This window comes from Otolemur garnettii, unplaced genomic scaffold (genome assembly GCF_000181295.1).
Source record: "Otolemur garnettii isolate 467f Iridium unplaced genomic scaffold, OtoGar3 scaffold00021, whole genome shotgun sequence".
Taxonomy (NCBI): domain Eukaryota; kingdom Metazoa; phylum Chordata; class Mammalia; order Primates; family Galagidae; genus Otolemur; species Otolemur garnettii.
Genome location: NW_003852416.1, coordinates 22,938,792 through 22,955,643, shown reverse-complemented (window position 1 = coordinate 22,955,643; position 16,852 = coordinate 22,938,792). Strand labels below are relative to the sequence as shown.

Below are 16,852 nucleotides of genomic sequence, written 5' to 3'. Positions count from 1 at the left end.
TCAAAAAAAAAAAAAAAAAATGATATTTGACAGAATTGCTTTTTTTTTTTTTTTTCAGATGCTGCAGGATTTTTAGGCTGATTAATGATGATATTAAAAGAAAATTTTTTTAATGACTAAATGGTGGGACATTAGTAATAAGACTTAAATAGTTGATAATTTTTAATCATTTGGGAAGTTGACAGTAATATTTGTGTAAGTGAAATAAACAGAAAGTTGTACATTGGCCTATAAATATCTTGAGTTCTTTCTGGAACAGGAAATATAAGGAAATAGCCTTCATAACATGAACTCAACTATATGGAGAAAAATCAGAGAAAGGAAGCCAAAAGGAAATAGATTTAAGTGTTAACAGTGGTTACTTGGGAATGGTGAAATGCTGAGTGATTTTTTTCCTCCCAATGGCAGCATGGTACAGACAGTGGCCAGAGGTAGCCTTGGCATCAGACAGTCTTGTACTAAGTTGATGCCTCTGTGGCTTTAGACAAACGACAGACTATCTGAGTTGGTTTCTCTATCTGTTGAGTGGTTTTGAGGATCAAAGGAATAATAAGTCCCACGTGTCTACACTGTGATCTGGCAAAAGTCAGCTCCATAGATGGTGGCAGTAACTATTTTTACACATATATATTCTTTCCCGATTTTTAAGTACTGAATATGTACTGCTTTATAATCAAAGAGAAAGTAAAATTATAACTGAACAGCAGGAGCAAAAGCAGCATATGCTTTACCAACATAATTACTTTATGCCCCTAGTTTAGTATATGGAGTTTCCTGACTCTTCTCTGCTACTGAGAAGAGCCCCAGAGACCTACAGACTTAGGAGCCAGTGTAGCAGGATGCCATGGGCTGGCCCAGGGAGATGACAGAGCGAGTAGACCACAGCTTGAGTGGCTTCAGAGATGCTGAGCCTCTCCCTCTGTCCTGTCCAGGCCGCAATGAGCCTCTGAAGAAGGAGCGGCTCAAGTGGAAAAGCGACTACCCCATGACGGACGGGCAGCTGCGGAGCAAACGAGATGAATTCTGGGACACAGCACCTGCCTTCGAGGGCCGCAAGGAGATCTGGGATGCACTCAAGGCTGCTGCCTATGCTGCCGAGGCCAACGACCACGAGCTGGCCCAGGCCATCCTGGATGGAGCCAGCATCACCCTGCCTCATGGTGAGTGGGCAAGGGAAGGCTTTAGCATTGCTGTGGCTAGGGAGTTGTCAGCACAGTTTAGGGTGCAGGAGAGCTAGTGGCCAGCCACGTGTAAGGAGAGTCTATCTAAGTTGGGGGTGGGGGAGGTCATGGTATTTTTTTTTTTTTGCAGTTTTTGGCTGGGGCCAGGTTTGAACCTGCCACCTCTGGTATATGGGGCCGGTGCCCTACTCATTTGAGCCACAGGCACCGCCCAAGGGGTCATGGTATTCACTTACTCTTAAGCAACCCTCTCTGAGCATGAGCCAGAAATGGAGACACAGAGGAAAACAAGACGTGGTTCCTATTTGCCTAATGAGAGGACAGAAAGACACCATAAACCTGCAAAGCAGTGTGATCAATGCAAGCTTTAGACTTGCTCGGGGCACTTTGGAGTCCAAAGAACATCCAAGACACCAACCCTGTATTCAATGTTGAGCACTGAACTAGATGCCTCCACTGCATTATCTCATTTAAGTTCATAGCCTTATGGGGCGAGGTAAAACAAATGCTAACGGTGGAACTCTAGAGTCATGGACTTGGGTGTTAACTTCGAGTGTTTCCCTTTCCTAGCTGTATTACCTTGAGCAAAGAGCTTCTTTTTTTTTTTTTTTTCAGACAGAGTCTCACTGTGTCACCCTCAGTAGAGTGCTATGGTGTCACAGCTCACAGCAACCTCAAACTCTTGGGCTTAAGCAATTCTCTTGTCCCAGCCTCCTAAGTAGCTGGAACTACAGGTGCCCACCACAACCCCAGACTATTTTTTTGTAGTGCTTCAGCTGGTGCCGGGTTCAAACCTGCCACCCTTGATGTATGTGGCTGGCGCTGTAACCACTATGCTATGGGCGCCAAAGAGCTTCTTCAATTTAGAGTCTTAGAGCTGTGAAGGGGAGGAAATTATTATTTTTTTTTTTTGAGACAGACCCTCAAGCTATCCCCCCTGGGTAGAGTGCCATGGCATCACAGCTCACAGCAACCTCCAACTCCTGGGCTCAAGTGAGTCTCCTGCCTCCACCTCCCAAGTAGCTGGGATTACAGGTGTCCGCCCCCCTGAACCGCTTTTATTTTTTGGTTGCAGCCATCATTGTTTGGTGGGCCCAGGCTGGATTTGAACCTGCCAGCTCAAGTGTATGTGGCTGGTGCCTTAGCCATTTGAGCCACAGGCGCCGAGCCGAGGAAATTATTTGTGGTTCAACAGGATACACATAATATCATTTAGTCCAGTCCCAGTACTTGATAGGTGCTCAAAAGACAGTAAACATATCTACAGGAATTACATTGTACCAGTAAGGAAACTGAGGCCCACAAAGAACAGGGCCTATGCTGCCTCATTCATCCTTATAAGCATAGTGGCTGGCACACATGTACAAATGAAAAGTTAAGTAATGTGCTAGAGTTGAATGAACTAGTACCTGGTAGAGGCAAGATGCCAACCCAGTTCTTCCTGACTGCAGACTTGTGCTCCTCTGGCCATAAGTCTATCCCTGGGAGACCTGACTATGAGGTGGCTGTGGCAGTTGTATTAGTCTGCTCAGGCTGCTATAACAAAATAGCACACACTGGGTGGCTTAAACAATGGACATTTATTTCTCACATTCTAGAGGCTGGGAAATCCAGGATCAAGTTGCTAAGCAATTTGGTTTTGGGTGAGGACTCTCTTGCTGGCTTCTTACTGTGTCCTCTTACTGTGTCCTCTTATGGAGGGGAGGGGGCAGAGATAAAGTGAGATGGTGCTCTGGTGTCTCTTACAAGGACTATAAGCCAGGCACAGTGGTGTGTACCTATAGTTGCAGTTGCTTGGGTGGCTGAGCTGGAAAGATTGCTTGAGCCCAAGAGTTTGAGACTAGTCTGAACAACACAGCAAGAATCTGTTTCTTGCTCTGTGCCCATAGCACAGTGGTTATGGCGTTGGCCACATACACCAGGGTTTGCAGGTTCGAACCTAGCCCAGGCCTGCTAAACAACCACAACTGCCTGTGTTCCCAGCTACTTGGAGGCTGAGGCAAGAGAATCGCTTAAGCTCAAGAGTTTGAGGTTGCTGTGAGCTATGACACCATGGCACTCTACCCAGGGCGACATAGTGAGACTTTATCTCAAAAAAAAAAAAAAAAGAAGAATCTGTCTTACACTGTTAATTATACCAGATCACAGCCTTTATGAGCTCACTTAACTTTTAATTACTTCCATATAGACCCCTTCTCCAAATACAGTCATATTGGGAGGTTAGAATTTCAATTTAGAAATTTAGGGGACATTAAGTCCATGACAGTGAATCCCTGAGCCAACTCTGACAACCCTCTCCTCTCCCACAGGCACCCTCTGTGAATGCTATGATGAGCTGGGGAATCGCTACCAGCTGCCCATCTACTGCCTGTCACCACCCGTGAACCTGCTGCTAGAGCATACCGAGGAGGAGAGCCTGGAGCCCCCCGAGCCCACCCCCAGCGTGCGCCATGAGTTTCCCCTGAAGGTGCGCCTGTCCACAGGCAAGGACGTGAGGCTCAGTGCCAGCCTGCCTGACACAGTGGGGCAGCTCAAGAGGCAGCTGCATGCCCAGGAGGGCATTGAGCCGTCCTGGCAGCGATGGTTCTTCTCTGGGAAACTGCTCACAGACCGCACACGACTCCAGGAGACCAAGATCCAGAAAGATTTTGTCATCCAGGTCATCATCAACCAGCCCCCACCACCCCAGGACTGATGAGCCCACAGACCACTGGGAAGGGAGGCTCCTATGGGGCTACACGGCCCCCTCTGGAGCACTAGGCCCCCTGCCCTGCTGCTGCCTTCGAGTGCTGTTATTTCCTACAGGGGCACCTCCCCATTATGTGGCTGCTGGGTGAGCCATGAAGGGACCCTGCCTCCCAGGGCTTTGTGGGCCACCAGTGTCCAACCTCCAGGGAGCAGGCTATCATATACAGGCCTTGCAGCCTCATCAGAGAAAAGGTGAACCAGGGCCTCTACCCTGTCTCTCTTGAAGCAGGTTTAAGCCATGAAGGCCAGCCTGGAGGCCCCTGGAGCCCAGATCTGTCATCTGGTGCTGCCGGCTGTGCTCACTCCGGTTTTCTGCTCAGGGTCTGAAGCAGCTGCTGTCTTCTTCCTCTGTCCCCACCCCTGGCTCTGCTCTGGGCACAGTGCCAGTTCCCTGGAGAGGAGGGAACCACCAGTGAGCCCCAGGGCTCAGGGAGCCTGAGGCGGGCCTCTGCCTCTCCCTGCCTCCAGCACAATTGGCAGAGATGAAGCATGTGGTGGACAGCTGGGCTGTTGCAGCAGGGGTCTGCACAGGGCCATATCCTGGCTATAACCCAGGTGGTGAGTGTCTGCAGCCTGGTTATGGCCCCCACAGCCACTCTCTGTGTACAGACATATCTGCATATTTATCAATAAAGCCTTTTGCTCCTCTCTTGCCTGGCATTTTACTGAACTCCTCTGTGGCTCTGTGGCACCCCAGGCCTGTTCTGGTGTGGGAACAGGTGGATGCCCAGCCTCCCCAGCTGCTCTGGGCGCAGCAGGGTTTACATGCAGAATGAACCTTGGACTTTGAGTCTTCTGGGTCCTGATCCCAACTCCTCTTGTGTTCTCATGGGTCCTCAGAAAAGCCACTTACCCTATGAACCCACTTAGCTTTAAAGTGAAGCTGAAGCCACTTGCCCTGGGTTGCTGGGTAAATTAAACAGGAAAACAGATGTGAAAGTGCTCAGTGTGAAGGCAGCCTTGGGATGGAGACCTGTGCAGTAGAAGGGGCATGGCCTTTGTGACAGAGGTGTGCAGGAAGTCCTGGAGACAGCATGCCCATCGGGATGTTAAACCAAAATCTCTGACAGATTTAGATTATGACATGTGTCAGATCTTTGTGTTGGCTCACTGGCAAGGGAACCGGAGAATAAAAGGAACTGGTTCCTTGAGCTTCCTCATGGAACTCTTAGATAAGGTTGTTTGGCTAAAGGCAGGCACATGAGCCTCTTACAGCAGAAAGCTGGGGCGGCTGCGGCTCACTGGCAGGCTAAACCTGGGCCCAAGCCTGCAAGTTCCAGGTGTGGAACTAAGTGAGTATAGGATCCGCTTTTTCTTCTAATTGAGAGCATTTTTCCTTCTCAGCATGGCTGGCCCCAGTCAAAGCAGCCTGCACTGTCGGCCTGACAGGAAATTACAGTGGGAAGGGTGATGCAGAGTAGCTGGTCTCCATGCTGCACTCTGGCTTCCCAAGATCCTTCTCTTGAAGACCCTGTGAGCCCTGCAGAAGACACCCTGAGGCACTTGAGGGAGGAGACAAGGATAAATTGGGCCATGAAGCCCCACAGCCAAATGTGATGTGGTGATGCTTCGCTAGGGGGCACTGTGGGACCCCAGAAAAGCAAAGGCCAAGGGGAGCCACCATCAAAGAGGGAAGCAGCTGTCCTTACTCTTGCAGCTGCCCTGGTACTCTGGCCTAGACAAGCAGACTCTGCCCCTTCTTGCAGCCAGCAGGGCCTATTTGCAGGACAACCTAGGGTGCAGGCTTGTCAGGCCCCCACGTGTGATTTTCAGGCCCTCTTGCTGATGCTGGTTGAGCAGGGTTTCCAGGCATCCAGCAGATGGCAGTGCCATCCTAACTGGGGCACGTAGCCCGTGGATCCTTTGTGCAGCCCAGCTGCCCTAAGGTCCAGCAAGGCCTAAGCTCTCAGGACCGTGTCTGGACAGGCTTCTTCCATAGCTCTTGGGGTGCCGTGCCTTCCAGCTCTAATAGGCCAGGTGTTGGGGGGCAACAGGCCCTGATCTCTGGCCTTGGGTCCTTCTGCTCCCTGGGGCTGTCTGAGGTGAAGGTGATAGGTAGGGGAGGCAGGTGGAGAATTGGGCCAGTGAGTCATGGCAAAGGCGCCCAGTTGGGCAGTGGTGGGTGGAGGTGCTCTGGCCTATAAAGCCCCCGAGGCCCTGTGGCCTGCAGAGACTGTCATGGACATGGATGGCACCATGGAGAGTTCCGAGGCAGTACAGAGAGCCACAGCACTGATAGAGGAGCGGCTGGCGCAGGAGGAAAGCAAGGTGCGGTAGGAGGGTGGGGGGGATCCTCTGCTGCCAAGAGAGGGAGAGCTTGGTTGCCACATTTTGATGGAGACAGGGCCTGGTATCCCCAAAGGCGCAGCTGGCCCCATTCTCACCCCAGGGTGTTCCGGGGCAGGGGAGGGGGGTTGCTGTTGGTGGGAGCCAGGGGTGGGGAGCCAAGCTAGGCTTCCTGAGACTCTGCTCACCCACCTTGGCTTTGGGAAAAAAGGGGACTGTACAAAGCAGACAGCTGGGGCCCCGCCTGAGACTGTCAGGGATGTGTGCAGCTCTGAGATACCCCAGCTGCTGGGGGGAAGGCTACAGCAGGAAAAATTCCAATGTTTGGTCCTTGAGGAAGAATAAAGACTGAAAATGGAGCAAGAAAGGGATTCTGGGGAAGGAAGTGTGGATTTTCCTGGGACTGCACACAATGTTTGGGAAGGCCTCTGAAGCATGGCACTCTGTGCATTTGTATTACTCTGGGATAAGGAAATAGGTCGGGGGCTGCTGGCTTGCCCTACTCTTCATTTTGTTGAAACTAGTATTTGATCTAGTGTCCATTTTACTAAAAGCCCAGTGCTATGGGGAATGTAGGACGAATAAGGTCCAGATCCTGCTTTCTTTTTACCAACTCAGCATTCATTTTAGCCACCTTTGTCAGTTATAAGTCTACTAAGAAACAGGGCAGGCTCGGCACCTGTGGCTCAAGTGGCTAAGGCGCCAGCCACATACACCTAAGGTGGTGGGTTTGAATCCAGCCTGGGCCACCAAACAACAATGACGGCTGCAACCAAAAAAAATAGCCAGGCATTGTGGCAGGCACCTGTGGTCCCAGCTACTTGGGAGGCTGAGGCAGGAGACTCGCTTGAGCCCAGGAGTTGGAGGTTGCTGTGAGCTGTGGTGCTATGGCACTCTGCCCAGGGGGATAGCTTGAGGCTCTGTCTCAAAAAAAAAAAGAAACAGGGCAGAAGAAAGAAACGGCTGAATAGAGGTGTGAATCAGAAGTGAAGGAGCAGAAAGAGTGGGTGAATCATCCTGACTCTGGCTAGGAAGATATTTGAGCTGGGCCTCCGAAGGTGAGAAGTGGAGTCCAGGGGGAGATACTTCGGGCTAAGGAAATGATGGGAGCTAAAGTTTTCATGAGTGAGAGTGTAATGATTATGAGAAGGCCCTGTAGCTGGGCAGCGCCTGTGGCTCAGTGAGTAAGGTACCAGTCCCATATACTGAGGGTGGCAGGTTCAAACCTGGCCCCAGTCAAACTGCAACAAAAAATAGTCAGCTGTTGTGGCGGGCACCTATAAGTCCCAGCTACTCAGGAGGCTGAGGCAAGAGAATCACCTAAGCCCAAGAGCTGGAGATTGCTATGAGCTGTGATGCCACGGCACTCTACTGAGGGTGATAAAGTGAGACTCTGTCTCAAAAAAAAAAAACAGAAAGCCCTGTAGCAAGGGCTAAGGCTGGAAAAGAGGACAGACCAGAGAGGGCCATGTACAAGAGATTTATTCTATGGGCAGTGGGGAGCCACTAAATGTTGAGTGAGGGAGAGTAGTGTCATCTGACTTACTTTTGGAAGGCAGCTCTGATGGCACTGAGAAGAACTTGTTAGAGGGGTACCGCTCACCCTAACAGGAATGGAGGTAGATCCCATTCAATAAAGGTAGTGTGACTGAGGGGTAAGGAAGAGGACAGGGTCAGGACTCCAAGGGAAGAAGAGATCAGGTGGTCAAGGAGGAGCTTGGGCTAAGCCTAGTGCGTCTTGGCTGGGACACGCCTGGAACTCTGGGAATCCTTCATCTTACTCCCGCACAGGCATGTATACATGGCAGGCCAGTGGCAGGCAGGTGAGTCATTCTGCAGTGCCATTTCTGGAATGCTATCACTAGACACAGGGACTTCAGCAAGGGGACACAGAGCAGTCCTCATCCATTCATTCATCCAACAAATATAGCTACAGGGCTGTCAGGACATGGGGTACCTACTGTGTGCCTGCTACATGCTGGGCCCTGTGCGACCTTTTTACAGGCATGCTCTCATTTATTCTGCACAACAATCTATGAAGTAAAGTGGGAGTTTTGTTTTGTTTCATGAACTGGCATCTAATTCAACAAATTTTTTCTTTTCTTTTTTTTTTTTTTTGGAGACAGAGTCTTACTTTGTCACCCTTGGTAATGGATGGATGGATGGATGAATGATGGCAAGCAGGCTCAACATCTCTGCCCACCCCACTAAGTTCTCAGTGATGACCTAACCCAGTAAGCTGCCCACACAGAGCTACAGCCCCTGAGCTGACCTCCAGGGCCTCCTCATTCTACTCTAGGGAGGGCGCACAGGCCAGTCTTTCCTCACAGCAACTTCACAGCAACTTCAAATTCTTGGGCTCAAGTAATCCCTGCCACAATGCCTGACTATTTTTTTTTAAATTTTTTTTTGAGACAGCCTCAAGCTGTCGCCCTGGGTAGAGTGCTGTGGCATCACAGCTCACAACAACCTCCAACTCTTGGGCTTAAGCGATTCTCTTGCCTCCCAATTGGCTCGGACTACAGGCGCCTGCTGCAATGCCTGGCTATTTTTTGGTTGTAGCTGTCATTGTTGTTTGGCAGGCCCAGGCTGGATTCAAACCCGCCAACTCTGGTGTATGTGGCTGGCACCTTAGCCGTTTGAGCTACAGGTGCCAAGCCCTGACCATATTTAGAAACAAGGTCTTGCTTTGGCTCAGGCTGGTCTCAAACTGGTGAGCTCAGGCTAACAACGTGCCTTGGCCTCCCAGAATGCTAGGATTACAGGCATGAGCCACTGCAGCTAGCTTCAACAAATTACTATTGAACACTCACTGAGTATGCCATTCCACAGACAAGTCTGAAGTACGGGGACACAGGGTCTGAGGAAGACATGGGTGAGAATAAAGAGTCCCCAGTTAGCCAGGCATGATGGCTCAAGCCTGTAATCCTAGCACTCTCAGAGTCCTAGGCAGATGGATTGGTTTAACTTGTAAGTTTGACACTAGCCTGAGCAAGAGCAAGACCCCATCTCTACTAAAAATAGAAACACTAACTGGCCTTTTGTAGGGGGCAACTGTAGTCCCAGCTACTTTGGAGGCTAATGCAAGAAGGATCACTTGAGTCTAGGAATTTGAGGTTGCTGTGAGCTATGATGCCATGGCACACTAGCCTGGGGCAACAGAGTAAAACTGTTTCAAAAAAAAAAAAAGAGGGCAGCACCTGTGGCTCAAGGAGTAGGGCGCTGGCCCCATACGCTGGAGGTGGTGTCTTCAAACCCAGACCCAGCCAAAAAAAAGAAAGTCCCCAATTGTTTTTACCAGGCCCCAGCCTAGCAGGAGTCACTGAGGAAAGACTGGCCTGTGCGCCCTCCCTAGAGTAGAATGAGGAGGCCCCGGAGGTCAGCTCAGGGGCTGTAGCTCTGTGTGGGCAGCTTACTGGGTTAGGTCATCACTGAGAACTTAGTGGGGTGGGCAGAGATGTTGAGCCTGCTTGCCATCATTCATCCATCCATCCATCCATTCACCAAACATTCTCTGAGCACCTACTGTATGCTAGGGCCTGTCATAGGAGCTAGGGACACCAAGATGTTAAGACACAAGTCTGCCCTCTGGATGTTCCATGAGGAGCCCAGCCAGAGTCCCACATGCAGCAGTAGCTGCAGCCCCAAGTCATCCCTTGTCCCTGGAAGAAGATGCAGTATTTCAGATGAGGCCAGCACTGTGGAGACCCCAAACCATATCAGCTCAACAGGAAAGGGAGAAAGCAGTGGACAACAGGACCTTCTGAATGAAGGCATGGGAAATTAGCCCTCAAAACCTCTGTAAAAAGGCTAACACTGAACCACAGGGAGGAATGAGCCAGGTGCTGACACAGCACTCTGTAAGTGTGGCTCTTCCTCCATAGCTACCACCTCGACTCAGCACCCTCCCACCTGGGTACATGTCCCTGGACTCATGGCCATATGAGCTGTGCAGGGGGTGCTGCAGAGATGCCAGCAACAGCTCCTCACAGAGTCTGAAGAAATAGTCCAGGAAAACAGAGGACAGCTTAAAGGGAGTTATCACGGTGAGAAGGCTGACAGAGGTCACTTCAGCCTGAAAGCTGAGGAGCTGCTGCTCCCATCCCTCAGTTTCCCTCAAAGCAATAATTTCCAAGCTCTAGATTTCATAGATCACAAAATCTGAAAGAAAAAAATTTGGTGTCTGTCATAGAGTTGCCAAATTTTATATTGACAGGTAAGACCATTTTACAAATAACAATCTCTTTTCACAATTATTACATCAAAGTGAATTTTTAATTTTTAAATATTTTTTAGAGACAGGGTCTGGCTTTTTACTCCAGATAGTCTTGAATTCTTAGGCTCAAGAGATCCTTCTGCCTCAGCCTCCTGCCCAGCCAAAGAGAATTTTTAATGCCAAAAATAAGATAAAAATCATGTAGTGCTCAAAAAAGTGAATGTACTTGATTTCCTGAAAAATTCACTCTGTTGGTCTTTAATCTTGTTTTACCCAGACTTCTGCTAGTCAGCAGGCAGGTGTTTGAGCTGGGATGGGTAAGTGTGGAACTTGCCCCTTTTAGGGGCCACCCCAGGAACCCTGCTCTTGCCTATGGCAGTCCAGGACCAGATAGAAAGGCTCTGAGACCACCCAGGAGGTCCTTGTGGGATGTCCTTGGAGAGAGCAAGGGAGAGGCTACCTGCCATCCCAGGTACTAGAAAAGGTGCTCTCCTTGACTCACCAGAAACTCCAAGGAGATGTCCACCAGAAGCTGCCCATGAACTTGCTGGTGCTGGAGGATGAGAAGCACCATGGGGCCCAGAGTCCAGCGTTGCAAAATGTTAAAGTAAGTATGAGAGACCCAATGTCTTTACTGAGGGTACTTGCGAGGTGCTATGGACTGGCTTCTCTTCCTCCTCAAGGTCTGGAGGCCAGCAGCTCACTTGCCATGGGAGCTTATTGGCATTGCAGAATCTCTGCCCCACCTAGACCTGCTAAACTGGATATCCCCCGCACTCCCCTCCCCATATAAGCCTTGGTTCCTTCTCTCTTGACAAGGTCTCCCTGCTCACCCCCCACCTCCAGCTTAGCTCAGGGTCTCCCAAGCACACTAAATCTGGGTGCAGCATGCAGGTTCATGGGCCATCCCCCACTCAGGGCCAAGAACGTGTGCGCAAGACATCCCTGGACCTGCGGCGGGAGATCATTGATGTGGGTGGGATCCAGAACCTCATTGAGTTGCGGAAAAAGCGCAAGCAGAAGAAGCGGGATGCCCTGGCCGCCTCTCAGGAGCCACCTCCAGAGCCCGAGGAGATCGTAAGGGTCCTGGGGATGACCCCCATGTGGGCAGGGGGAGCCAGGGAGGCCTCAATACACTGGGGGTGGCCCTTCATGACTGGATTCACATACTGCAGACTGGTCCTGTGGATGAAGAGACATTCCTGAAAGCTGCTGTGGAGGGGAAGTTGAAGGTCATTGAGAAGTTTCTGGCTGACGGGGGTTCAGCTGACACCTGTGATGAGGTGATACCTTTCACCCCTGCACCTGCACCCTTTCAGAGCTGCCACCCCCACTCCCTCGATCCTGCTCAGCCCACTGTAGGCCTACTTAAGAAGAGACATGGGTGTTCTCTGGGTGGGTAGGTAGGGTGCACAGAAGGATGCCCCCTTTCCCACCCAGGAATTTTCCTAAATCCTTCTTAGACCCTTTTCCAACTCAAACATGAGTAACAATTATTACACATGTATTTAGGGGAGAAAGTGGAATAGTATCAAATTAAATGAGGACAGGACCAGGACATTTGGGTTCAAAGAAATCCCATCTCGGCTCGGCGCCTATAGCTCACCCGGCTAAGGCGCCAGCCACGTACACCTAAGCTGTCGGGTTCGAATCCCCAGCCCGGACCCGCCAAACAACGATGATGGCTGCAACCAAAAAATAGCCGGGCGTTGTGGCGGGCGCCTGTGGTCCCAGCTACTTGGGAGGCGGAGGCAGGAGACTCGCTTGAGCCCAGGAGTTGGAGGTTGCTGTGAGCTGTAATGCCATGGCACTCTGCCCAGGGGGACAGCTTGAGGCTCTGTCTCAAAAAAAAAAAAAAAGAAATCCCATCTCTACCACTCACTAGTCGTGGGACCTGTGGCTTTGCCAGTCCCCTCTCCATGCCTCAGTTTTCTCTGTTCCTCCTCACAATGTGTTATGGTAACCAAATAGAATATTAGCGACTCAATAACTATTTACTGAATAAATGAAAAACTAAAAAGCACATAGTTTACGTGCTTATACATAGGATATGTCCTATGTATTATATACATAGGATATGATATTTTTGTTTCCTATGCTATAATATCATTTAATACCCTTGTAAAATTATTTTTATTACTTTACTATGGTAAACTATAACATGAAATACGATTCAGTGGCATTAACAGCATTCACAATGTTGTACAACCATTGCTACTACTTTCAAATTTTTTCTTTTCTTTTCTTTTCTTTTTTTTTTTTTTGAGGCAGAGTCTCCAGCTGTCCCCCTGGGTAGAGTGCCATGGCATCACAGCTCACAGAAACCTCCAACTCCTGGGCTCAAGCAAGTCTCTTGCCTCAGCCTCCCGAGTAGGTGGGACCACAGGCGTCAGCCACAATGCCCGGCTATTTTTTAGTTGTAGCCGTCATTATTGTTTGGTGGGCCCGGGCTGGATTCAAACCCACCACCTTGGGTGTATGTGGCTGGCGCCTTAGCCACTTGAGCCACAGGCGCCGAGCCTCAGAATTTTTCTACCACTTACCATACTTCTTTTTGTCTTTCTTGAAACTGTCTCACACTTCATAGGGTGCTCCCTGGCTCTCATATCCTGGGACTTCACCTGTGAATGGTTTCCCACCTTCAGTCTGCATTATGGTAGACTTTGGAAGGATCACATGGCCTTTCTGTTCTTTAGACTCCAGGGTCTTAATCTTCTTGGTCTATCCAAGCACCTCCTACTTCTGACCACTATGTGAGGTACTAGGAGTAAAAAAAGAGAGGGAAAAGAAAAGAAAAGAAAAAAGCAAGATTGAGAGTTGTGGGAAGATTGATGCTTACCCAAATTGTTAGAATATGGAAAGATATTTACTATTGCCCTAGTGTTTCAAAGTCCAAAGCAGAAAGTGGGCTACACTGTGAAGGGGGGAAATTTATTCCTTCCTTGAATCATGAGTCAGTGTACTGTGTCCATCCTGGCCCTGTGCTAGGCACTCAGGGGAAATAGAGTCCAGCAAGACTTGATCTGCCCTGGAACTCTCATAGTCAGAGGTCATGTGGGTTTCCAGGGCAGCTCTGGCCTAGAGGTTTCAAGAAAATTATGGTACTTGAGCTGCGTCTTGAAGGAATAGCAGATTTTAGCACTCACATGGAATGACGGCAAAATAGTCATGCCTGGCAGAGAGAACAGCCTATGCAAAGAAGGCATGGCTTGATGTGCTTAGGGTACAGTGAGAAAGTCACTTAGGGTCAAGGGCCCTAAGGCTATTCTGGATAGAGCATAAAGGAGCTGGTGTTTTGCCAGAAGACATGGGACTTAGCACAGAGGTCAGGCTCAAGCTTGGGTAAGGCCAGGGCCACAGCTTGGGTGGAGATGGGCTCAGGCCTGGGGCCAGAGGCAAGACTCTGACAGTGTCTCTGGGGACAGTTCCACCGGACAGCACTGCACCGAGCCTCCCTAGAGGGCCACATGGAGATCCTTGAGAAGCTTCTGGAGAGTGGGGCCACTGTGGACTTTCAGGATCGGGTAAGATGACAGGTGTTGGGTAAGAGGACAGGTGCTGAGTGAGTGGCAGGAGATGGGTCCAGCACCAAGAGACCCCTCCCTCTCTCTGCCAACATGTACCAACTTGAAACACAAACAGACTGACCTTGGGCCAGCCCCATTACCTCCCTGAGCCTCCTCTATAAATCTAGCTTGGACTAGGTGGACCCTGAGTGTTCTCCCTCTCTACTCAGTCCATCGCCCAGCATAGGAGTGCCGCTGCTCATTCCCTGCATCTTTCTCCTGGGTATCCCCTCTGCCCTCTAGGCTAGGGTCCTTTCCCCCAGGCACTTTCTTCCCTGTAGCTTCACAATGAGGCCCCATCCTTCCCTTCTAGCTGGACTGCACAGCTATGCACTGGGCCTGCCGTGGGGGCCACTTGGAGGTGGTGAAACTCCTGCAAAGCCGAGGAGCAGACACCAACGTGAGGGATAAGGTGAGGCAACAATGCTCACATGCAGCAGACACTGGGATGACTGTGGGTGAGAGGGCGGGGGCCAAGGCAGAGGGCAGGAAAGCCCAAGAGGCAGGAAAGTAGTGAGCTGGCTTGGTTTCTGGGTGGCCGCAGAGTAGGGATGTCACTATAGGCCCTTGAGAGACCATGATCTGGGGGTGGGAGCAGAAAGAACAGAGAAGGGGGAGGATAGAGGGCCACCATCTTGGGGGCTTAGGTGCCACTCAGATGCAGGATTTGTTCTTCCATGCAATCCTTTATCATCTTCAGTCTATCCATACATCTATCCATTTATCCACTCATCATTTATCCATCCATTCATTTACTTATTATTTATTTATTCATGCACCATACTTCATCCATTCCTTCCCGCGTACCCATGAACAAGTGACTTAGCCTCCGAGCCTCTGTTCCTCACTTGTAAAATGTTTTGTGGAGTTCTTGTGTATATCCAGGTGGGAAAATGTATGTAAATAAATTATTTATTACAATTCATGATTGAATTGTAATTAATATGAAACATAAGGCTAATGTATTGATGAGCTTCGCCATGCCCATCACATAGTCATCTCTCAATAAATGATATCTGTTACTAAAAGAAGGGTGGAGGAGTGAACAGTTGCTCACGGCTGGTTAAGAGGGGAATCATAAGAGCCTCCTCAGGGCTTCCCAGAGGAGTCAGCATTTGAGGCTTTAGAGTTAGAACATTGGATAGGATGGTGGGAAACGGTACCATTCCCTGCCCATCCAGAGCTCAGGCCTCAGCACTAGGACATGGAAGAGGGATTAAGCTGGAGTTAGGAAAGCCTTCTATCACAGGGCTTCCATGGTCCAGGACCCTTGAAGTAGTAGTTTCTGTTTACTCTCCACCCAGCTGCTGAGCACGCCCCTGCATGTGGCGGTCCGGACAGGGCACGTGGAGATTGTGGAGCACTTTCTATCCTTGGGCCTGGACATCAATGCCAGAGACAGAGTGAGTGCCACCCTACCCGCTGCTTGGCCCCACCACGGGTCAGTGGGCAGCCTGCAGGCTCCCACTGGTAGTTTCTTTCCCTTTGGGGCCCTCAGGACTGTGGCTCCTGATCAGGGTCTCTAGCCCACTTCCCATCACCCAGCCCTGCTCACTGCCCACAAGGGCCACTCTGAGTGCCACACTGGCTCTAGGAAGGGGACAGTGCCCTGCATGATGCTGTGAGGCTCAACCGCTACAAAATCATCAAACTGCTGCTCTTGCATGGAGCTGACATGATGAGCAAGAACCTGGTAAGTTCATTCCTTCCTTGATTCAGTAATAAGTGTGATCTCTCATTCAAGAAGGGTCTATCCTAGCCACAGCCCAGGGACACATATCACTGGCTCTGGTCCATCACCATAGGACATGAAGTTGTCTCCCTCCAAACACCATTCCAAGTACCCGCTTTCTCAACTCTCACTCTGGGTGTCTGTGTCCAGAATGCAAGTGCAGAGAAATGACAGCACGAGGACTTCCCAAAGGCCCCTAAATAGGCTTGAGGTCTTCACATGCAGGCTCACCAGGGCCCAAATCACAGAGGCCCAGGGCTGGAAGGAACCTGAGCTCTTGGTTCACACGACTACCACTAGCACACCATGTTGGTTCCTGGTGGTCCTTGAGTTGTCTTAGGACCTGTGTCCCTTAGTCTGAGCTCTTCTTTGGGGTCCCAGAACAGTCACAGAGAGGGGGCTGGGAGAGTCCCTCTAGCTCAAGAAAGGCTAAGAAGGTAAGGGGAAAGGCAGAAAGATCTGGAGAGGGTGTAAAAAAGTTTTCAGCTTCAGTGTTACTGACATTTTGGACTGGATAATCCTTTGCTGTGGGGGACTATCCTGTGCACTATAGGAAGTGTGAGCAGCATTCTTGGCCTCTACCCAGTAGATACCAATGTATGAAACCCCAGTTGTAACAAATGTCTCCAAACATGGCTAGCTGCCCCAATTAAGAACCTCTGATGTACATAAGGGAACCTTCTGGTATGGACTTCTAGACAGAGAACAGAGCTATCTACTCTTGGTTCCCCCAGGCAGGAAAGACACCCACGGACTTGGTGCAGCTGTGGCAGGCTGACACCCGGCACGCCCTGGAACATCCTGAGCCAGAGGCACAGCAGAATGGACTAGAGGGGCATCCTGAGAGTGGACGAGAGACCCCCCAGCCTATGCCAGTCCAATGAATGCCTGCTGCAGACCACCCAAGTCTCTGGCACCTTGCGTGTGCAGCTGGAGCGTTTTAAGAATGGCCCCCAGAGCCAACTGAGGACCCAGCCATTCCTCTGAGCAATCCGGGAGGCTGTGCTGACTACCGTAATAAAAAAGTTGTTTTGCTACATGCGATGTTTATGTCCACTTGTGTCCAAAATATTTAAGAATGAAGACTGAGAGAAAGGGTGGATTTGGGGAAAGGGAAACTTGG

General features: G+C 50.2%; 2 protein-coding genes across 3 annotated transcripts in view; both read left to right on the top strand.

Moving 5' to 3' along the window:
* The window catches only part of UBTD1 (ubiquitin domain containing 1), a 62,195-nt gene extending 57,619 nt beyond the window's left edge, over positions 1–4,576 (top strand). The window contains exons 2-3 of the mRNA XM_003787295.2: positions 933–1,160; positions 3,491–4,576. Of these exons, the coding sequence (XP_003787343.1) occupies positions 933–1,160; positions 3,491–3,876 (614 nt within the window). The 3' untranslated portion in view covers positions 3,877–4,576. The remainder of the gene's footprint in view (positions 1–932; positions 1,161–3,490) is intronic.
* Positions 4,577–6,005: 1,429 nt separating this feature from the next.
* ANKRD2 (ankyrin repeat domain 2) lies at positions 6,006–16,613 on the top strand. Of its 2 annotated transcripts, XM_012803548.1 has the most exons (9): positions 6,006–6,197; positions 10,937–11,038; positions 11,350–11,508; positions 11,607–11,714; positions 13,857–13,955; positions 14,311–14,409; positions 15,302–15,400; positions 15,592–15,690; positions 16,464–16,613. In XM_012803548.1, exons 1-9 carry the CDS (start codon positions 6,021–6,023, stop codon positions 16,611–16,613), a joined length of 1,092 nt encoding a protein of 363 aa, XP_012659002.1. In that variant the 5' UTR covers positions 6,006–6,020. The 2 variants fall into 2 exon arrangements, with proteins under 2 accessions (XP_012659002.1, XP_023367430.1); XM_023511662.1 differs by lacking the exon at positions 15,302–15,400 and having other exon boundaries at positions 6,021–6,197.
* The last annotated feature ends 239 nt before the right edge of the window (positions 16,614–16,852 follow it).